The 24,696-nt window shown below is 35.5% G+C and overlaps 1 protein-coding gene across 7 annotated transcripts in view; it reads left to right on the top strand.

The window, feature by feature from the left end:
* NBEA (neurobeachin) overlaps positions 1 to 24,696 on the top strand; it is a 630,249-nt gene that overhangs the window by 508,645 nt on the left and 96,908 nt on the right. For all 7 annotated transcript variants that reach the window (XM_067713386.1, XM_067713385.1, XM_067713382.1 and 4 more), the window contains 2 exons: positions 4,525 to 4,640; positions 16,466 to 16,578. In XM_067713386.1, coding sequence (XP_067569487.1) covers positions 4,525 to 4,640; positions 16,466 to 16,578 — 229 coding nt within the window. The remainder of the gene's footprint in view (positions 1 to 4,524; positions 4,641 to 16,465; positions 16,579 to 24,696) is intronic.

Raw genomic sequence — 24,696 nt, 5'->3', positions numbered from 1 at the left:
CAAGACTTGTTATTGAATTTAAGCTGACTCATAGTAATCACTACTTCCTTTCCCAAGTACTTACAAATTGTTTAATCAAGTCAAGAATTTTTTCCAGGAATTGACATTAGGAACTCACAAATAGGCCTAACATTTTCCTTTTAAAAAATAATCATCTGGGCTTCCCTGGTGGCGCAGTGGTTGAGAGTCCGCCTGCCGATGCAGGGGACACGGGTTCGTGCCCCGGTCCGGGAAGATCCCACATGCCGCGGAGCGACTAGGCCCATGAGCCATGGCCGCTGAGCCTGCGCGTCCAGAGCCTGTGCTCCGCAACGGGAGAGGCCACAACAGTGAGAGGCCCGTGTACCGCAAAAAAAAAAAAAAAAAAAAAAAAAATCATCTGCCTCCTGGCATATTTCTCAATGATCATGATTCTTCAAAGATTACCAATAGAGTTTTCTAATTTCCTTTAGTACTCTTAGACTTGTCCAGGCCTGAATTAAAAACAACCAGAAGCTCTTGTACTATATTCCTTACCTTCTATGAACATTATTTTCCTTTTAACCACATTTGGTCTCTCTTTAATTTTTGGAAGATCATTCTTCTTGATAGAAAAACTGGAAACAAAATAGATGTTTAGTAAGTTTGGAAATTCTATCTTAAAACACTCTTTTGTTGTCCCCTTGGCTTTCCCCCCAAAGGCTCAACTCATTATTAGTTTCCTAATAAAATACTTAAAAATTCAGTTTTGTATACTTCATGTGATATATAGACTTAGAAGTAGCAGATGGGGGTAAGAGGAACACTGAATCTAGGCTTAGACCTGATACAACTGGCAGTGATAGAGCCTGATACAACTGGCAGTGATAGAGCCTGATAGAGTAGGAACTCAATACATATGTGTTGAAAGAATGAATAACATAAGGCAAGGGGAATGACACTTTCATCTGCTATAAAATGGGAACAGTATCTTTGCAAAGAGATGTTTTACGAATGTCTTGAGATCATAAAATGAAGGCACTTTGTGAACAGTGAACACACATATACACTATACACATGCATGCATACACAGATATAGATAGGTAAGTAGGTGAGAAAGTAGGTAGGTATGTGGGTAGGTAAATAGACATAGACACATACTTGTATAAATATGTGTGTGTGTGATATGTAAGATCCTGTTACACTTAGAGAATTGTCAAAGGAAAGCGATGATGTCTGGCTCCTACAAGTAGAAGCCTTCCAGCTGAGAGTATCTTGGCAAAATCACCAAGGGATCCATTCTTTGCTTTGTTTTTTTGACATTGGGTTTTGTCAGTTTAAAGCAGAATTTATCAAACTCTAGGGTACTTCCTCTAAGCTAAGCCCATAGGAGACTGCTTTAGAAACAAACAAAAATGATCAAACTCCAAAGCAGGTATACTGCCAGAAAATTGACTTCACATATCATTTAGGCTGCTTTTTGAGCAAGCCCACCGAAGAGATCGCATTCCAAAAATTTAGAACAGAAGGAATATTTCCACTAAGCTAGCATAGCCTAATGAATGGCCCTTTAATTTATACCCATGGGTCTCATTTGCTGAGCACTCTCCATGTGCCAGGGACTATATTTTGTGTTTTAGTTTATAAGCATTATTTCCTGTTATTCTTTTTTGTTTGTTTTGGGCTTATAAACAACAGATGTTTATTTCTGGCAATTCTGGAGGCTAGAAAGTCCAAGATCAAGGCATCAGTAGATTTGGTGTCTGGTGAGATCCCAACTCCAGGTTCATAGATGGTTACCTTCTCGATGTGTCTTCACATGGCAGAGGGGCTCTCAGCCCTTAATTCTTAAAACAACCATGTTCTTAATGTGGATCCTTTTTTTTTTTTTTTTTTTGCGGTACGCGGGCCTCTCACCACTGCGGCCTCTCCCGTTGCAGAGCACAGGCTCCGGACGCACAGGCTCAGCGGCCATGGCTCACGGGCCCAGCCGCTCCGCGGCATGTGGGATCTTCCCGGTCCAGGGCATGAACCCGTGTCCCCCGCATCGGCAGGCGGACTCTCAACCACTGCGCCACCAGGGAAGCCCCTTAATGTGGATTCTTAATGGTATTCTTATCCCACTTTACAGATAGGAAATTTTTGGTTAGGGAAGTTACTTATCTTGCCCAAGATCATAGCCCACTCTCTTAATTTCTATTTTGTGTCTTCTATCAAAGTGATCCACATTGGTCAAAAGAACAATACCTTTACCCCTGCGTAACAGAAGAAAATTACTGACAAAAAACTTGACCATTTTCTAGACTCCATACTGATTGTCATTGTTTGGTTAATGTATTTTCTATTCAGACAGTCATTACAATCAATAAACTTTGGATTTAGTTAGATTCTTTACTTTCTAAGAATATACCTGGTTTCTCCCATGATTCCTCGTATTTCCCCTTATCGGGATTTGTTTGGTCTTGGTTTTTGAGTGTTTTTGGTGCTCAGAATTATTTCCAGATCAGCAATTTTCTTCTTAAATTGTCTAGGTTTAAAATGTCAACAAATAAACGTACAACTTTATTATATACATTGCTTTTAGCAGACTAAGCATGTTGCAGGTAAGAATTTTAGTCAGATTAGCAAGAATATGATTATGATAGTAATCCAACAAAAGTTGGACTAAGCACATAATTATAATAGTAGCAAATAGTAATTGGGTAAACGTAGTTTATTAATTCTTTGATAATTCAGAAAATATTTTAGCATGTTGCCATGACAAAGTCAGAATCAAGGCAAAAGTTTATAACATAAATGGTTGTATGAATGAGAGTGTATCTGGAAAATTTTGAAAGGTGGTGGTGCCGGTATGGATCAAAATCTGGAAGCCCTCTAAGTAGCCCTGTGAAAATCATATCACCAGTTAATTGAAAAGTACGCTGAATTATAGAATTGAAGTATGAAATATATATACCCTTTACTATTGCAATGAAGTGAATCATTAGACTTACATAGTTCTTTTGGAGTCAGTAGGATCTATTATCTCAAATATATGTAATTAGGAAAGTTCTTCAAAAATGTTAATATGTGACCAGGCTGCTACAACATATTACGTTAATATTTTAAACATTGAGTTACACATAATTATTTTTAAAATTCTTAATTCAGATTTGAATTTGAGATAACAAGTTTCTTCCCATTCTTCTTTCCTCCCTCCTTTACCTCAACTAACATCTATCTTAGCTCCTGCCATGCCTATTAAGATCCCATGTGAACAGAAACGTGGTAATAATACATGGGTGACAAAAATAGTCTTAGGTCCGCAGTTCCCAAAATAAGCACCACGGAGCCCTGAGATGTCACAGTGCACTCTCAGGGCTACTGCAGGGCATTTAATATTTTTTAGAGAAACACAACAACATCTATTAGACGCTGCACAAACTCTTAGCTTGAGTTAGTTCTAAGTTTCAACATTTGATAGGACTGCATTCTTGCATGCTTTTTGGTGCCATCTTAGCTTTGTGAAACTAGTTTATAGGGGTTGCTCTGGTAATAAAAAAATAAAAGTGCTGCATGAAAATTCACGTGGAACAGGCATTGAAGGTGGTGGTGTCAGATATGATTCCAAGGTTTAAGTTGCACAGTGACCAACAGGTGTGCAATACATTCCTTTAGTTAAGTAATTGTCGTTAGTTAAGAATGAAATAAAATATTATTTTTCTTTCAATTTTTGAGTATTATATTCTCAAACAGCTACTAAGTTGTTAAGGCTCAAGTATTCAGTTATTTAGACCTAACTACGTAATAAACAGAACCGTTAGGTGTCTCTCTTGGGCTAGGGGCGCCATGAAAAAATTCCTGAGACCCTAAAGGTGGCATAAATACAAAAAGTTTGGGAACTTCTGTTTTAAGTGATGAATGTTTTAGAAACTCAGTTAGCCTTATTGTACTACTACAAATACAGCCAGCTTTCATTATTTTTTATAGAAACACATTGTACCTTCAAAGGTTCATAATTTACACAAATTATCCTGATTACTCCCTTGCAATATTCCTATGTCCCTTATGAATTCGTACATTTTCAAAGTTCCCAGTTGTTTGTTTCTGACCTCATAGGGGGATGGGTGTCTTGTGGTTAGAGGCTGTGCACATGTGGCAGAGGCAGGCGTGGAAAGTTCAGTGGCAGCATTAAGTATATAAGGGTTAAGTCAAATGCCTTTAAGCTGTTGACTGTCTACCTAGCTTTGTAGTATGGAGTAGGTTTGCTGTAGTGTTCAAAAGCTACTTTGCCTTATTTTGAGCCTAGTTTCACCTTTTTTTGTTATTGACATAAAATACCCACTTGGAGCCATATTATACCAATAGGTGCTTTCATATTGGTTTATCCTCAGTAAATAAATATATCTTCTCTATAACAGATTTTTCAAATATTGCTAATATCTACAGCTAAAATATATTTTGTAATTTATCTCAGAAAGATAAACCATAAATTCAATAATATCAAATCAATACATTAGTTATTATTGGACTTTTAAAAGTCATGAGTTAAAAGAGACTTTTTGTTATGGTTTGCTTAATTGCTAGGAGGATATCACTAGCCACTCCTCGACAGCTTTATAAATCTTCCAACATGACTCAGCGTTGGCAAAGAAGGGAAATTTCAAACTTCGAATATTTGATGTTTCTTAATACTATAGCAGGTAAGACATCTTATTCTTTAATCTCATAATATGTTTATGTTCATCAAAAATCTTTGGTAATGTGACTTGATGGAATGCATTGTTCGCCTTAGAATTCAAATACAGCCTTAGCATAAATATTGAAGCACTCACATTAAATTGCTATCAGAAACTATACAAGCTAGTACCACGGTTTAGGTGCATTTACTGTTGAAGAGGCTTTTTCTTGCTCTCCTTCTGCCATTTCCTTTGCTGACAGCTTTGTCTGACGGTTTATTAGAGTCAACAAACCATTGCCAGAGAGTGTCTGGAAATAATAATGGGAAAATGTAATTTCACTACTTTGTCATTCTCAGCAGTAGCAGCTAGACAGGAGAATAACAACAGGATTCTGCCTAGTACAGATGTCACCTGGATTATGGCATGATTGGGTTACAGCATTTTTTTTTTCTTAAAATCTTCAAATGGAAATATAAAATCAGATTACGTTTCTAAATGATGAGTAACTGCCATCAGCCTCAGCAGTACCATGCTTGTAAATTAAGAGAAGGTAGTGGCTTTGTTTTTCTGCTAAATCAGTGGTTGTCAGTGGCTGAACCTCTCTATGAGATTTAAGTGCCTCTTTCTTTTTTACTAAATTAAGCTCCAAAGCCCTTATTCATGTTGAATTACAAAGAGTTTACTTCTGTAAATCAGGCTCTACAAAAACTTTTTACAATCGGATGAATTTAAAACTACATAAATGCATATGCCTACCTCTGATCATTGTTCTTTTTTGAATGAATGCTCAAAACTATGAATTGAGAGCCCTGTTCTCTGAATCATTGCTTAAAAGGATAACTGTAATAGTCCTCTTTTTAATCTCTCATATATGTGTGAATATGGATGCTATGGCATATGTTAAATATGGATGATATAGATGTGTATTACATAGACAAGAGAATTTGATTTGTCAACAAATAGGGATAAAAAAGTTGCTTGAAATGGTTTTGCATTTTAATCATTTAATACATATTGTAATGTTAATTCCTTTGCTAATAGGATGCTAGAGCTACAACCAAAGAACTGTTTATTACATATATTAATTTTATTCTATATTTTATACACACATCTCCATTATATACATATATCTTCATGACATATTTCATATATATTCACATATCAGTGTATACAATGTATATATCTTAAAGAAACCTATTTACTTCCTCAGAGATAAAGGAAATGTGTTATACTATTTAATTAACACATTTACATATAGAGATAGAATGAACTTAAACATCTGAAATATAAAGAACCTTTTCATTAGCATATTTAGGTGAACAGCATGATGTAGCATAAGCTTCATTACCAAAGTGAAGGGGATAGAATCTCAGATCTGCCAACTCTGTGTCCTAGAGCATAGGTGGAATTTCAAGTTTTAACTCTGTCTTGTACTTTAAATCTTTCAGTAGCCATGTTTGATATCTGTTTCCATCTGTCTTTTTTTAATTTATTTATTTATTGATTGATTTATTTAATTTTGTCTGTGTTGGGTCTTTGTTGCTGAGCAGGCTTTCTCTAGTTGCGGCGAGCAGGGGCTACTATTCATTGCGGTGTGTGGGCTTCTCATTGCGGTGCCTTCTCTTTGTTGTGGAGCACGGGCTCTACGCACGCAGGCGTCAGTTATTGTGGCAGGCGGGCTCAGTAGCTGTGGCGCACAGGCTTAGTTGCTCTGCAGCATGTGGGATCTTCCTGGACTAGGGCTCAAACCCATGTCCCCTGCATTGGCAGGCGGATTCTTTACCACTGTGCCACCAGGGAAGTCTCTCCATCTGTTTTAGTAACTGATATGTTTGGTCTTATATCATCTTGTATTATACTATTGCTTTCAATATTTTCTTGCCTTTCACATTGTTTTGTTTGTCTTTGGCCATATAAATAAATTTTGCCTACTTTTTTAGTGATTTAGAACATAGGCTTTTTGCTACTAATTCTCCTAGAGAATTAATATTGATATGTTTAAATTTTTTAAAAATCCTCTAAAATATATTTCTCTTCCTTTTGAACTCAAAAATGAATCAACATTTTAAACCACTCCTACGCAAAATAAGAACTTTAACTCAATTTACTTCTCATTCATTGCTTATCTTTGTCAATACAATTTACTACCAGAATCCATATTACTATGAAACACTTATTTTTTGGAGTCCATTACTTTTGCATATTAGGAAGGATTTCAACTCTATTAAAATTTTCTTCTCTTTAATACAGTATATTGTTTTTAGCTACATGGATCTTTACCTGATTTTTCAGAATAATGTTCTTTTTTCATTCTTCAGTATTCTTCCATATTCCCTCTGTTAGGTTTTTCTATTATCTATCTTGAAAGATCTATCAAGACTCATTGTCTACCATATGTCATAGATAAGCACATGATTTTTTTTTCCTTGACTGTGCTACCCCTTTGGAGCTTTTGGAATTAACACTGGAAGACAGGGTGATGTACCTCATTTGTAGTTCAGTTTCCAGTGGAGCTGGTATTCTTACTAAAAGGTTCTGCTACTCTAAGATGGGATTCTCTCTGTCTATCCTCTGGATGGAGCGTTATCTAGTTCACTGTGTTAAAGGATTCTTCTAGTCTCCATCCCTTCTCACTGCCTTTTACTCATGTCAGCCACATTTCCCACAATGTGGTATACTTCCACCTATAACCACCACCCACTTCATGCCTGCTGCTTTCTGGGAGTTTGTTTCTATGTCTATCTCTAGAAAGATTGCGGTCTGATAGAGATAACATCATGATCCCTTCTAAAAGCTGCCCCTGAGCAGTATAGACATGGCTTTTTTTCTGTTTGAGACAGGTGGGTTTCTGAGCCAGAACATGCAGGTTGTAAGAGGAATTTGACTGTCTTCCTATCTTCTTTTGAGTACTTGGGGTCTGTTTTATTTCGTGACATAAAAAATGTATAGACCACTGGGTTTTTTCTTTTAAGAATTTGTTGGGTATTTTCTTTACAATGATTATAACTAAACATTTAAGTCTGTCTGTTGTAGACAATGCGATAAAAAGAAGTATAAGGTAGGAACTAGGAACTCAGAGCGCTTATAACTAGATGGGTGAATGAAATGCATAAGAGAGCATTTTAAGACAGCTGATGGTAAGTGCTGAATAAGTGCTATAAATGGTGAATGCTGCAAGAGCTAAGCAGAGTACAGAAATTTTATGAGTGTGTTTGAGGAGAAGAAAAAGAGCGGAGCTTTACAAATTTCTCCCAGTTGAATATGTGTTATGTGTTCGGTGGACATGAGTATCATATCTTGGCTGCAGCAGAGAATAATAGGAGATACTATTGGAGCTATAGGTAAGAGGCAGACTGTAAAGAGCCTGAATCCAGGAGTCTGTATAGTTCTGTAGTAGAAGGCAATGCAGTATGGAATTTCAGGACAATTAAACTGCTAGTTATATATGGCCTGAATCAGAAATAAAATACCTTAAAGTTAGGGAGAGCTGTTAGGAGAGCCTTACAGGACTCTAGATATGAAATCAACTTGCTCATCATTTTAATAAATAGTTACTGAACACTTTACTATGTGCCACACACTCTATTTCGCACTGACACTTCAGAGGAAAGCAAAGTATGGTTTTTGCCTTCGAAGGAGTCATAGTATAGTCAGGAAAACAGACATGTACACCAGTAATTCCAGCAAAAAGCTGTAATTATTATAATGAGAAAATATACAAAGCTATTTGAAGTCTAAGGTCCAGAAGGCATTACATTTACAGGAAAAGCTTCTCATAGTCTTTTCATAGGCTTCTCACAGGCAACATTTAAGTTGAAAATTGAAATATGAGTACAAATTCACTGGAAAGTAAGCAGAAGCCACTCCAAGGGGGGGAAAAAATGTGGAGTCAAAAATTGGATTAGAGTAGTGACAACAGGTATGGCAAAGAAAAAAAGTAAGTAAAGGATCTAATGCACAATGTCATTATATAAAAAGTAGAAGTCATTGTAATATGCTCTAGTTTAGTGGTTGACAAAGTGTGGTCCCCTGACTGGCAGTATTAGTATTGCCTGGGGACTTGGAGATGCAAATTCTCAGACCCCTCAAACCTGCTGAATCAGAAACTCTGAGTGGGGCCCAGCTCTGCGTTTTAGCGAGCCTTCTAGGTGGTTCTCCTGCACAGTTTGAGTATCATTGCTCTAGCCATTTAAGATCTAATTATCAGAACAAGATTTGCATATGAAAACATCTAGAACATACAAGAAAGCATGTGATTAAGTGTCATTAACTGTAGTGAAAGGTTAGTATGAAATAGTCTAATCAAGGGAGGCCTCGTAGAAAAGATGGGCTTTAAATGAACTCTAAGAATTTTGTCATACGTAGATGATTATCCAGACAAAATGAACCTTCATACAGAAGTAGAATGACAAATTGGAAAAAGTTATGAATATAAATACCCTGAGGTACTCTCCCTGAATATATGTATCGCTGCTAATTCTTCCTTTGCCATCATCCTGAAGTTCTGAGTAGGGGTGCCAGTTTATACTGAGCACCAGCATTAAAGATACGGGTGATGGTATTATAGAGAAGCTTCACCAAAGCCACGATTGAGTACTTATTTAGGAAGCAGTTAGAATTGTCTGTTTTCCTGATTTGTGGAGAATATTATATATCTGTTCATATCCATTCATCTCCTCTTAATGGAACACTTTTCAGAGTTCTCGAAAGAAAGGACTCTGAAGGTTCCTAGAATAAAGGGAACTATAAAGATGTTAAATTGTACCAATACCACTTTTACTAACCTGGGTTCCACTACATGATCATGTTGTTTCATAGCACAGTTTTAGGGATACAGTTATTGTTCAATAAATACTTATAAGTCAATTGATTGAAACTTTAGATTTATCATTTCTTGAGAGAATGTTAGTGTTCTTATTGACAAATTATATTTAATTTCCTGGGTAATCCAAAGGCAAGAAATGGTTGGATTATATCTTATCATAGTCTTCTTTAAACATTTCCTTAATTATTTTTTTTTTTTTTATTAATTTTTTTTTTTTCGGTACGCGGGCCTCTCACTGTTGTGGCCTCTCCCGTTGCGGAGCACAGGCTCCGGACGCGCAGGCTCAGCGGCCATGGCTCACGGACCCAGCCGCTCCGCGGCACGTGGGATCCTCCCGGACCGGGGCACGAACCCATGTCCCCTGCATCGGCAGGCGGACTTTCAACCACTGCGCCCCCAGGGAAGCCCTCTTTAATTATTCTTAATATCAAGATTCAGGAAAAACCTTTTTATTATATTTGTTTAGTTTTATCGTTTCTTTTTGATACAGTTCTTTAATATTAATATCAACATTCAGAAAAAAAATGGCAAATAATGGTTAATGTTTACTGAGCAGTTTACAGTGTTGCAAATATGGTTCTAAGTGTTTTATGTGTATTTACTCATTTAATCCTAACAATAACCCCAGAGTTCCTATCCCCATTTCACCAATGAGGAAATGAGGTGCAGAGAAGTAAATAACTCGCCCAAGTCACAGAGCTAATAAGTGAAGAAGTCAGGATTCTAATGTAGGTAGTTTGGTTGTAGAGCTTCACTCACTTACTATACCATACTGCCTCGGGATATCATGGCACCATTCAATTTCACCTCCAACCATTGGCCTTAATCTGTAACTACTTTTAAGACTGAAACAATTAACGATTTTTAGACATTTTTAATTTATATTTCATCAGAAGAACTTTTGAAGTTTATTTACCATCATGACTTTTGTCCACAGGCCTATTCTAGTACTAGATCTGGGCCTGGAATTATCATCTCTAATGTAGACCCTAGTACTGTGTTCACCTAGGTCTCAGATTCAGAGAAAGAGTCTGAGGCAGAGATTTGCTTGCAGGAAGTTTATTGGAGAGTGTCCTTGGGATCAACATCTGTGAGGGGAGTGAAGAAAGTAGAAGCGGGCAGAAGGAGAAAAATGAACCCCAGAGTAATTGCAGCAAAGGCCTCAGCAGATCCCTTCAGAGGTGTCTTGCCCTGAGACAAGGCGGCCAGGCCTTCATTACCTCCACTTTGCAGTCATTGGATGCAGACTCCTGGAAAGGAGACACGACCTTGCATGAAAGAGCTTTCTTCTGATCATGGCAACTCCTGGATAATCCTGGAGAAGGCCACCAGCCACGACATGGGTGACACAACCACCATCCCCCCATCTAGGTTAGAGTGGTTCTCAGAATCACCTGGAGGGCTTGCTGAAACCAACAGGTTCTGATTCAGTAGATTTAGGGTGGGCCTCAATAATTTGTATTTCTAACAAGTACCTAGGTGATGCTGATGCCACTGGTCCAAGGTTTGCACTTTGAGAACCACCTCCTCACACATACATTCTTAAAACATTTACCTTACGATAATTGTCTTAATCTCCTGCAGCATTCACATCTTCTGTAGCGCTGTCTATGCCACCCATGTTGGCACTTAGGATAATGCATCCTTGGATTTTATGTCTGTATCTCTTCTTTCCAGTAAGATTATGAGGTCAAAGTTTTGCTTGATAAATGCTCATCAAACTGAACTGACTTAATATTTATGCTCTGTGTTTGCATGACTTTATGATTATGTGAATTCACTAGAATTGCTGGATGAGGGATGCTTTAAATTTCCTGGATTAAAGAGAAGAGTTATAGAATAGAATCTGATTGAGAAGATGAAGCAACCCTTTCTGGCTTCTGGCTTCTGGTTTTTAAAAATATAGGTCAATGTGACTTAATAAATTCACATTTTCAATAAAAATATTCTAGTAACTCTCTTACCCTCTCAGATGTACCTTTTTTTCTCCAAAATATTCTTTTAACATGAAATGTGAAATACATTTTATGACCCATTTCTTGTTCTCCATTTCTTGAGGTCTCTCATACTTGGCCAATTTGTCTTTTCTCCTTTTTAATTGCTTTTAAAAATAAGACTTTCTATAAAGCATACACAGCAGTGTCCTAGTATTAATACAATACAGTATGTAGATTTTTAGACCCTCCTGTGACATATATAATTGCATATAAATAAACACATTATCCTATATATATGTAAGTTTTGTAAAGATACTTTACATAGTAAAAGAAGCTTGTCAAATATTCAGAAGACATACTGTTTTGAAAGGATACCTAAAGGCCCATAATTTTTTTCATGGCCTTTCTTTTGTTATATTTATATATTTAATAAATACTCATTATAGAAAATTGGAAATATAGAAAAGTGTAATTTAAAAATTTAATTACTTGAAGACTAGCCATAAATATCATAATTAACGTTTTGGTGATTTTTCTGTTTTTTTCTTTTTCTGTGTGTGGTAATCTTTGGGAATCTGTTACACATACACGTTCATTCTTCTTTTTCCATCTCATTAAATAGTATTTGAAATCATGATCTTAAAAACTGCATGAAAGTCTAGCTTAGTACTGTGGTATAATTTAACTATTTTGAAACAATTGGGTTTTGTTTTCTTAATTTTTGAAGAACATTAAGTTTTGGAAGATTTTTAGTGATGCATAGAGTTTAACTAAAAATGTGGGTTCAGCCTCTAATTCCCAGAGTTGACCTAATTTCTGTTTATTGTGTTCCAAAAGATACAGCCTATGCCTATTTTATGCCTTATTAGATAATACTATGAACATGACTTAAAATCTGGCATTCTTACATTAAAAAAAAAAAAAATAGCACATTGACTGCTAACATAGCTTAGTGTAAATGATCCCGTTAGGTTTGGGAGGTTTTTTAAAAGGTTTTTGAGTTGTTTTTCATATGATCGGCTAATGAATTCAGCACAGCTTCCTCAACCCCAACCTTTTTCTCCTGTTTAGCATTTTCTACTTTTTTTACTCTGTGATGTACAAGCCCTCCCTGGTTAATTATGTATATATTTAGCTACTGCATGTGTTGGGCTTATTATTGTCATCTAATTAAATGTAACTTGAACTGCTTGCTTCTAGAAAAATCATTAAAAATTCTTTCCTAATGACCTAGAGATGACAAAATGTCTGTAAAGTGCGAAGAAGCAGACAAGCACAGGAACATCGCTCTTAAAGAGTGCTAATCCAGATGCTGCAATCATCTAATTAAACAATATTTTGCTGTCATTAACATTTTCACCAAGGAATTGCAGTTATAATTTCTTTGTCAGCTGTCTCTAGATCACTTTACCTTCAAAACTAAAGTGCCATATAAAAACATTAAATTGGATGCTTTAATTAAAAGTTTTTTTTTTAAACGAAGAAACATATCTAGTGTTTCTGAAATCTCATTTACTGTGCTTCATTTTTATTGTTTGAGTAGATTAGTGTCATAGGCTTGTGATAATTAATATTCATCTTCCAAGTTAAGTCCTTAGAAGCATAGTTAGTAAAAAAAACTCTGCACCTATTACTGCTGGCAAAGGAAATAACAGCACAAGATTATTTACTAAATTTCAATTATCCTAAAAAAAATTAATAAGTACCTAGATGTGCCAGAACTTAACAGATATTATTTTGGAAATATTTCACTTTTTTGGTTAATTCGGTACACAGCAGGGTTTTTTTTTTTTTTTTTTTTTTTTTCATTTCACAAAGGTGTTCAGTAAAATAATTAAAGTAATAATGGTAATTCATGGCTAAAATTTATAAATGCAAAATCCCAGAGTACCAACTTCATCCATGTGAGTATTAAATACATTGTGAATTTTTAATTCAAATGAAAAATAATATATTAACTGTCCATGTTGGAAAGCTTTTATGTGGAAAGTTTTATATAAAAAGGTTTTAATGTAACTGTCAGAACATCTGTTTATATAGTTGATTGTATTTCTTAGATTTAAAATGTGCTATAAAGCTTTAGTAATTTAAAACTTACTAAATTTTTCTAAGCATTTATTTTTAAAGCATCTTCCAAAGATTATTAAAAGTGAATTAACAAAAAATGCAGGATAGATTAATTACCATGAGCTGTGACTGTAGACAGCAATCAATTTGTGTGTGTGTGTGTGTGTGTGTGTGTGTGTGTATGTATGTGTGTGTATGTTAAAGATACCTTCCTTTCTTTGTATTTTTTCCAAAAATAGCATTGTATCTTTTCTTTAATTAGAAAATCATTTCTAGTGAAAGGCTAGTGTCTTCAAGTATAGTCTCTATTTTTATGCTGTTTCTACTTATATGATACATTTAAGTACTGAGTTAATGTAAATTGGCTTTTTATTTATTTTAGTTTGACAGTTTTTCCTTAAGTTATGAAACTTCATCAGAAAATTTAAAAACAGTTATTATGTCTAATTTTCAGCCATTGATTTACATACGTAATACAAAATACGTTACATAAATAACATCAAATTATTCTCTTAAAATACACATATATTGGAAGACCTCTTTTCCATTAAAATCTATAGATTTTTTAGTAGAATGGTAACCCAGAAAATGGCAGAGCACTAAATATGCCACGGTCCTACTTACAATCCCAGAGATAGCTCTGCCCAGCCAGTCTAGACTCTCTGTATATATACATGCATAGAAAAAACACTGAGAGTAATCAGGTGTCCTAGGTTAACATAAACTCTCAGTAATAAATTTAAAATTTTAGAATTTTACACTGTGCATTTTACAGTGGTACTGCTTTAGCAGTCTATTTTCATATACAAAAGACTGTAGTCAAAAGGTTCCAAATTCTCATCACTATTTTTCATCACAGTAGACTTACAACATAAAGCAGGTGCATTCGTCGGCCACAGATATTTCCGTCTGGTGGTTTAACACGCACATTCACAAGGCCGCTCTCTCTCATGTGTACTTCTGTGCCTTGGCACAGTCCTCTTCCTCCAACAACACTATCCTGCAATTTTCCTTTTTTATTTGGCTTCTGGTTTGTTCATCTTTTAAAAATTGGCTCTCATTTTATCACATTTTTATCACATATGCATTCGTTCTTTCAACAAATATCTATCAGACAAACAAAATATGCCAATATACAGAGGCATTTTTTTTTTTTTTAAACTCAAACCCTACATTCTGGAGTTTATGGACTAGTGGAGAGGCAGACAAGTATTAGCTAGAACACATCTGCAACAGTGCTGTGGCAGAGAACAAAGAGGAAGCCCTAACCTTACTCTCACCTTGCTCCAGGAAATGCAGAGTGGAAGCAACATCCTGCTTTCTATCAATTGCCTACATTTATAATATACACCCACATTAGTTTACATATTTAAAACAATAAGTGATTGTGTTGTAAAATGCAGAGATTCATATAAGAAACAGATAAAATAGTCACCGAATAAAATGTTTACTGAGTGAATTAATTAATTTGGTTTCATGTTTATAATAGTAGCAGATTTAGTTCTTCCTCAGATTATGGGGGCTTTTTTGTTTTTTTTTTTTTTTTTATTTCACAGTCACAGTTACCAGTTGCTACAAGAGGTAGGTATCATTTAATTTCAGTTCTTGATGACGAATAAGATAATGTATGCATATCTGTGCTACTGTTATGCTAACACGGTGTGCAACAAGGAGCACAAGATGAAATCATATCACTAATATCAGGGAAATTGCTATTTTGTATGGATTTGAATGGAAATTTAGAAAGTCTTGTGATCAGTTCATAATGCATTTTTACAAAAAAACAGTCTTGTCCAACGGAATTTTTCTTTGGACCCTGTTTCTTTAATACTGCTCCTCTTAATTTCACCTGATCATATGTTATTCAGTGTCAGTTTATCAGGGTAAGCCAGCCCTGTGCTCTCCCTAAGCTTTGCCACGGTCCCACGGGCTTCAGTGTCCTACCTAAAATGCTTAAGTCATTCTGTCAAAAACTAACGAAAACCAGCAAACAAAATTCAGCCTAGGGCTTCCCTGGTGGCACAGTGGTTGAGAGTCCACCTGCCGATGCAGGGGACACGGGTTCAGGCCCCAGTCTGGGAAGATCCCACATGCCGCGGAGCGGCTGGGCCCGTGAGCCATGGCCGCTGAGCCTGCGCGTCCGGAGCCTGTGCTCCGCAACGGGAGAGGCCACAACAGTGAGGGGCCCGCGTACCACAAAAAAAAAAAAAAAAAAAAAAATTCAGCCTGACATTCAGCAGCTCTCCACTAAAGTGAAACAACATAATACGAAAAGAAAATTCATGAACTTAAGGGAGTGAAAAAAAATGTGCATAACATCTGCCTCGGTGCTTTTTCGTACTGGCTTCAGGGTACTTCTGTTAACTTGCAAATTCTCTACATTGATTCTTAATAGAAGCACAATGTAGTATACTGTATACTGGCAATAGAATTCTGGATATATACTAGTTATAGTAGAACACCATCACATAATCTGCAAGTGTGCAGACCAGCAGGTGACCTCCTCCATGATCACTTTCAGGGACCCCAGCTTATCAGGCTCTGCTTCCAGGGTGGCAAATAGCATCTTCATCACAGTCAGCAGAAGAGAGATGGAGCATGGAGCACCCATGCAACAAGTTGCAGAGGACCAAGGCTGAAAGTAGCAGATACCATCTCTGCTCACATTCTGTAGATTAGAACTAAGTCTCACAGCCATAGCTACTAATAAGGGAGGCTGAGAAATGTGGTCTAGCCCAGGAAGAAGAGAAATTGATTATGACGAACAGCTAGCAATCACTACCACAAGTTACATTATAAAAAAGTAATTCTAGTTACTCACTTCTTAATTATTATTGAGTGAGTTCACTTGAAACACATTGTTATAAGTGCTTTTGATTGAATAAAGGCATAGTTCAGTAAACAAAAGAGTTACTTTTCTTCTGCAATGCAATAGTTGCCTCATCTATTAGAAGGACAGGAACACTTTGATAAGCAATTAGTGTATACAGATTTTCATTTATCTTTTTCTTTACTAGGACGGACATATAATGATCTGAACCAATACCCCGTGTTTCCGTGGGTATTAACAAACTATGAATCAGAAGAATTGGATTTGACTCTTCCAGGAAACTTCAGGGATCTATCAAAGGTAACTTTTAAATATATAGAAGTCAATTTTCTTTGTAAGGCTATATTCTAAAAGCATTTCTACCAGAGTATATATGTTCAATTAATGTTTGTAAGAAAGTAAACCTGAATGTCTTCTGTTTTTGTAGTCAGCATCTAAATTTCATCAATGCTTAGCATAGGAATTAAGCTACAAGAAGATAAATCAGTACTAGTATGGCAAAATGAAATGGATATTTGAGAAAGGGCATATGTAAGAAGAGGTTGTTCAGATAGCCTAGGTTTTAAAGATCAAGGCGAGAAACTTAAAATTAGTACAAAATTTGGCCAGTAATTTCTGTGGTGTATTTCTTAGGTGATAAGACATGTTATCTTGACCATAATACATACACACATACTGTAGGGGAGCTTGCTACTGGAAAGAAAGTAGGGCACAATAATTTGTCAAGGGTCTGTTAAGATAAAAGAGGGAAGATTTGGCCCAAAAATGGCAAGAAAAAAATACACAATGGGTGATAAGGATAAGAAGCGAATTTCTGGTTAGTTCGCCTCATTTGTTGAGAAGAAACCTAAGTGGGATACTAAACTCTTTGAAATTCAGTGAAGAACTAGATACTAAGGCCCAAAAGCTTTTCTCTAGCCTCAGCTAATATCAGAGCCAAGCCCTAAAGTTTATATCAATACTTTAGCCATATTAAGCCTCAGGCCATTCACTCTGCATTTCCTTCCCTTTTCTATTCTCCTTAGTTGTCTGGTTTAGCATGCCACAGCAGCACGAAAGGCATATAGGCACACGCGTATACATTTGCTTTTGGTTGGGGGAGAGTTGAGGAGCTCATGAACAAGGGCAGCAGAAGTTCTGCAAGGCAGGGAAGCATGAAATGCAAGCAATTTAAAATTAATCCCACAAATGGTTTTTAACTCAGCACACCTTCTCTTGCCTTTTTTCTTGCCTTTGAAAACTAGACCCACCTAAGTTGAAGTTCTCTATGCCACTGCTTACTAGCTGTGTGACCAGAAGCCACTCTCTTTTAGCCTCAATCTCCCCATTTGTAATACGAGAATAATACTGTCCTACCTCATACAGTTGTGAAGGTCAAATGACATGTACATTTAAAGAATGTAACATAGTACTTGGAACATAGAAGCACTTCATGAATATGAGCTATTATTACACGTGGAATATTTCTTAGCCTGTTTTTGAAGCCTGTATACTAATTTTTGCATGTTCGTCTCTGTCATTCACTCTCTATTTCTTATATTGTATGTGACTGCCTTATCAAACTTGCTAGCTCATTGCTAATTTTAGCTATGCTATTATAGATACTCAAGGGACCTAAGGAATCAATTAGCCATCATCTTACTGAGAGTCACACAGCTGGTTAAAAAAAAAAAAAAATGCTAGCAAGTGAATTTCAGTATGGTTGCAAATATAGTAATTGTTCCAGTGAACAGTTATTTGAACTGAACAAAAATCTTTAACCATTACTATGTGCAAATAAGATTTCAGGCTTAGGTAGATATAAGCACTGTAATTCATAAGGCTTGCCCTCTGGAAGCAAAATTAAATAAGATTAAAATTATTCTTATTTTATATAATAATATAATTTTTAAAATTACAAATTAAATAAGATAAAATCATTTTCTTCAAAAATTAAATAAGAATGTACTATATTTATAGAGAACTACATGAAAGGCAATAAATAGCAGTTAGGAACAAGAACTCTGGAGCTAGACTGCCTGGGTTTAGATCCTAATTCTGCCTGTTACTCGTTTTGCAGCCTTAGACAACTATTTCACTTCTCTTTGCTTTAGTTTCCTCACCTGTATAATGGTGACAATAATAGTAGGGTTGTTGTGAGGATTTGATGAGTTAATAAGTATAAAAAACTTAGAAGAGTACCTAGCATATCAACATTAGCTATGAATATAAATATAATGCAGTGAATCATCTATATGCTATATACTTTGAATTGTGTTTCAAATTTTAAATAATGATCATATATATATGCTGCTATATCTGTAATGGAATTAGAATGGTATGAATTTTTTACATGAATTGCTAAGGTTGAGGTGTAATCTTTGGGTGTAAAAAGAAACCAAACTAACTTATCAATATGAAGGTGAAAACTGTTAAACTAGTTCTTTAACAAAATCTTATCTACATGTGTTTTATTTAACATTAATTCAATAGGCACTATGTATTAGACACTACTATATATATATATACACACACAATAACATGTATAGTGTAGATTCTCAGGTAGCATGATACGTAGTCTTAAAACCTCATGAGCTAACTACCACTGTAGCTATTTTAGATTATTTGTAGAACAGGGAAGAAGGTCCTTTTTCTTTGAAATCAACTGGGATATCTTGGTGAAAGGAAGCCTACAGACCAAAGTTCCCTTCTTCCTCCATTTATGTGTTCATTCTTTCAGTCATTCATTCAGTCAACAAATATTTATCACAGATTTGCTGTTGTATCTCAAGCACTGTACTAGGGGGAAGAGTGTACAGGAGTTAATAAAACAAACATATCTGAGCCATCTTGGAAAAAGTCCAGTCCAGAGCTGAGACGAAAACTCAGATAATTGCCAGAAATCTGGGAGGCCTACATTATGACAGTAGGTATAGTGGGGACTGTAGCAGCTTGGAAAATGCAAGCTCAAGTACACTAAGACATTTGGACTCAAATGTTCTTGAAACACTAACCCAACCAAAGAAAATATGGCCTTCATTATGATTAGTATAGATTATATAAGGCATATGGTAAAATATTTGCTAGTAATTATAGATTTTTAGTTTATTCATGTAGAAAAAATGAGATAAATTAAATGAGGAAGTCACTGTTTCTAAAGTAACTAGAATATGTAAACATTCTTCAGGTTTTTAAAGCTGATCTATTTAATCTGTATGCCTTTTGGCAGAACTTTTCCCTTTCTGACCCACATGTGCTCTCCTAATTTTGTTTAGTGTTAGATAAATAGAAGAGGTAAACAGACAGCCTAAATAAATTAGGCAACGTGAATACTAACTGTGCTTTTGCAAACATAGAGTCCTTCATGTTGTGAACATTTGAACCCATGGTTCTCTAAAGATAGATAGCTTTTCTTCCAATTCTGCTATGTTCCATGCTTTAGCAATTTGTTCTTATTTTCTGTCAGAATAACATGATAGGAAAATGGTAGCAAATTAAAGCCTCTTGATGTGTTAATAAATTACTCTTGCATTGTTCCCATGCTTCATTGAATTTCTTAATAGGAACTTCTTACAAATGGGCTAGAAACCCGAGACTGTCCTGATAAAAATCATTAATAAACAAGTTTTTAATGTATGAAAATATATCATATTATATGCCTAATGGGAAAAATGACATTTGAAATACAATAACTGGAAGGAAAAACTGCTAATAATGCAATATTATAGAGAAGAGATGACCATTGAGAAGCACATGAAATTCTTGTAGTTACAACCAGTACTACAAATGAAATTTTTAATGGAGAGTTTGGTAATCTTCAGAAACTCAAGGAAGATTTGGAATATTTTAATGATGTTATTAACCAGAAACATTCTAAAAGATCTCCAATAACAAAAGAAGTTTTTCCTAAACAGAGATTAGGACCCAAGTAATAATTCCTATCAGTGAGTAATTCTAGAGTTTTTCTTAGTAAACAACATTTGGAGCCCCAAATAATTTTTATATTCTTTACTGCATAAAAGTTAAGAAGTTAAGAAATGTACAGTCCTAAACAAGTTGAAAATTACTTCTCTTTCTTTATAGCTCTGCATTAAATTAGCTTTATGAATTCTAGTTATATCAGGACTTTTGAATGAATATTTCAGACAACCCAGCTTGAGCAATTGGCTTGAACAATAAATCAATATCATTGGTTCTCACAACTAAAAAATTCAGAGGAAGGTTTAGTTTTCAGTCAGATTTATTTCCGGTGCTGCAGATAATGCCACCAAGCAAAGTTCTTTCCATTGTTCTTCTCTGCCTTCCCATCTGTGGACTTCACACTCACCCTCTGCTGGATGGCCTCCAGTAGCTCCCAGCAATCCCCTTTTAGGAGCAGAATGGCTGCAACAGTTCCAGACCTCACATCATACTATCCAAAGAAAGAGAGAGCATCTCACCAAGTAGCTCACATGGAAGACAAAAGAAACTTTCCTTTCCCAGAAATCCCGGAAAATGTCTCCTCATGCACTAGGCTAAGAGTTGACCGGAGGAAATTTGGATTCCTGTTTCCGAAAGAAACGGGGGTTAGTTGGTGAGCAACAAACAACTCACTATTATAAAGTGTCAAATATATTGTATCTGAAAGTTTCTTCTTTATAGTTTCTATAATCTAGGTAATAGCAAATAAATTACAGGTTTGTATACACATAGCTACTATGTAAAAGGAACTTTGCAAGGTGCTAAGAGGACTTCAGAGTCCTGACCGTCAAGGAATGTTCATTGGTTATAAAGGGAGAAAACCAACAGGCAGTAGGTTGTTTATTACATACATATAATTATAATATATGACATTCAATGGAGTCAGAGATAAATTTACCATAATAAATAAAGCTGATCAGGCTTAAACTTCAAAGCCCCTCAAGTTTCAGGGGCTTCTTTTTATCCCTTGCCCCTAATTTTATGTTCATAGTTTTATGCTCATTTTCTTAAAGAACCCCTCTCCTACGAATTGCTTGTCTCATAAAACCCAGATCCACCCTCAGTGCAAAGGAAGGAGCTGTCTCTTGAGGAATCCTGGATGCTTCACTGAAGCAAATGAGAGGGGTACATAAGGGTTTTAAACATCTAGCTACTCCTGGATCTATTTCTTCCCATATCTGATCTAGGTCCGTAATTCAACTGTTACATGCATTTCTTACGTACTTCCCCAAAACGTTCTGACAATACTGACAAAGCAATGGCTTTCTATTTCATTTTAAGCAGCATCTAATACTTAACAAAAGCATGTTGGAAAAATTAGTAGCAATATTTTTATAGTATTATGCAGATAAGAACCAAAAATGAGAAACAAAGTAAATAAAGATAATGTCTCTGCCCCAGACATAGTTTCCCCAGGACTTTGATGCCATGGACAGGATGGCGATATGAGCTGGAGATGGCTTTCTTGCTCTTCACAAAGTCCCTGCTACAGTCAGGGCTACAGCAAGCATTCAGCTCTCAGTTACAGAGGAAGGTGAATCCTGGAGGTTTCCGTTCTCTGTATTGGATGCTGGGAAAGGTTAATCCTAGAATTATCAAACCTTTTCAGTTTTTCTTTATGTGTATCTATTAAAATTGAGAGAAAAAAAGGAGAGGTAGTAAACAGAACATGAAAAGAATGTCACCTCTGTTCAAATGTAGCTCTCTCACCTGCTGTACAGACTTAGGCATGTTTCCTAAGCTCTCTGAACTTCTGTTTCCTCTTCTTTAAATTGAACACAATAGTATTTACAAAATAGAGTTGTTGTGCCTAATGGAGGTAAGGCACCTAGTATAATGTCCAACACACAGTGGCATTCAGTGACTGGGGGCTACAAAACAAAGTTCCCTAATTGTCAGTTGACAGTTCACCTTTGGTGTGATTGAAAAAAATCTAGTGAAAAAGATCAATTTAATTTTGTTTTAATACAATTAAAAGCAACAACTTTTAATAAAATATAAAATTTTTTCATGCAATAAATAATTGCTTTTTCATCTCTTTAAATTTCCAAGTTACCAAAACCTTAAAGATCAAATTATTGAAGTTAAATTAAACATTTATTGAAACTGGAGATGAAATATTTATTTAGATGAAATTCATTTAGATGAAATATTTTATTATATTTATAACATTCTTACTCCTTCCTTCGCCCATTTAACTGAACAGTTGAAGAGCACAGGAGCAATGAAATTTCCTGATCAGTAACATTTATTAGACCCCTCATTTGATTAGACATCACAAGTTCAAGTTTTATTCATTACATGTACAGGTTAGAGGTCATATGTATTGTTTGACATGCTGGACAGCTAATGAAACAATCTGTCATTGACTTATCTTTTCAGTACTCAACCACCAGTGGGTGTAGAGATTTTTCCCCCAATTTATGCAGGTTTTCCTCATGGAGATGTGATTTTGTGGTGAAATCTATCTTAAAACATGATATATGCTACTGCTTCAGTTATTTACATATGCTCATATGAACTTTACTCTGAAATTACAGTGGTTACGTGACTTTGACATGAAGCACAGCCCCTTGCTCATTAAAGTGTAAATGGAATTTTCCTATTTCCCAGTCATGCCCTCTGATAAGTGAAATAGTTTCATCACAAAGCCAAGTCTTACTAATATTGACATGAGCGTAGGACATCACACACACGCACCCATTCACTGAGTGGAAAAAATATGTTTTGTTAACACAGGAGTTGTTTGACTGACAGATGATGATAAGCATAACCATTTTCCCAAATTATTATGCCACTTAAAAAAAGGAAGTGATAATGCCTTGAGGCTTGGAAATGTGATAATGCAAATGGATGCACTGAAGTGTGAATACTCTCAACTGTCCACCCTTGATACTGCCAAACGCCTACACACCACGTAGAAAAGGGCTTACCTCAACTCGGCAATGTGATGCAAGTTTCTACAGTCATTTTACCTTTCTTTCTCATCATAAATTAACAATATCTAAAATGAAATTAGTTCTATTTGCTTTAGTATATAATTTACCTAATGCTTTAGTTTTAACAACAAAACGTGAAGAACGGGCAAAACTACTAAGTGTATTGGTAGCTGACTCTGATGATATAAAACTTATTAGAAGACAAAAATGTGAATGTGTAAATTTAATTATATACCATCTGCCAAAAATCCTACTGCCAAATATGAATTTTTTTCTAACTATACGTTGAAGGTCGCCTTAACATAGAACCCAACTTGAACATCGTTTTGTTAGGCTGGCTTCTACTGCAATGCTGAAGGATAAGTGCTATTTTAAGACAAGGTATGAATTGGCAAAATCTGGATACTGTTTTAAACTCATGGAATAATCCAAGCTGAGGGCATAATTTGCAAGGGGGGATATGCAGAAGGGCACCAATTTCAAAATTGGATTTATTTAAATTAATAATTTTATTCACTCACTTATTCTTTCATTACACAAGCATTTTTTGCACAGCTACTCTGTGCCAGTCACTGGAGACAAAAAGACAGTAAGAACTGGCCCATACCCTGAGTTTACAGTCATTTTTAGTTTACTATAGAAAGGAAAAGGGAGCCTGCCCTGTACGCTTTTGTTTTACCCACCCCTGTCACATCTAAAATATAGCATCATTGTGGCAACATTAGACCAAAGTCAGTTTCCTTTAACCTTGCTTCCCAGCTGAAGTGGAATAGTCAGCAGTGATGATCTTGAAACTAATTTATAGGCTTATCATTATCCTACTACTTAACACTTAGAAAGCTTTTAGAACTGACAAATGAAGATTTAAGATACTTTATTTTATTTATACCTCCATTGTTTTTTTGTAAATATACTTTATTTTATTTATACCTCCATTGTTGCTATGTAAAAATGGTTACTTTTCACTAAGATATTTAAAACTAATTTTCTTAGGAATTTTTCTGGGATAATGATAACAATAATAGCCAACATTTGACATGTATTATTACATGCGAGGCATCGTGTTAAGCATTGTACATAGATTTTCTCATTTTATCCCCACAACCCTATGATGAATTGCACTAGTTACATAGGTTCTATTTCCTTTCATTTCTTACCTATTATTTCTCTACAATCATTAGGTAGAATATACTTTTTTTTAAAAAAAGCCTAGTGATTAAGTTATCTCCTAGGTGCCCTCCACCTTTCCTAAACGCCCTACACTAAGGACAGTCATGTCGGATATGAGCAGAGGCAACAGAAATGCATGGAGTGAGCCACTCTACCTCTCCAGAGATTTTGGTTCTCTGTGGAACTGACATACCTACTAACGTGCTCATAAATTTTGCTAATCAAAATGCAACTTTGGCTCAAAGTTTATCTTTCTTCATAGTATAATTAATTGTGTTTATTCATCCTATGAAAAAGTATTAAAAGAAATACACTCAATTATAGCCAACAAAATATAATTCCTACACTTCCTTTTATTAATGCTTCATTA

This window comes from Pseudorca crassidens, chromosome 18 (genome assembly GCF_039906515.1).
Source record: "Pseudorca crassidens isolate mPseCra1 chromosome 18, mPseCra1.hap1, whole genome shotgun sequence".
Lineage (NCBI taxonomy): Eukaryota > Metazoa > Chordata > Mammalia > Artiodactyla > Delphinidae > Pseudorca > Pseudorca crassidens.
Note: the sequence above shows the minus strand (reverse complement) of the source record. Positions and strands in the feature narration are given on the sequence as shown.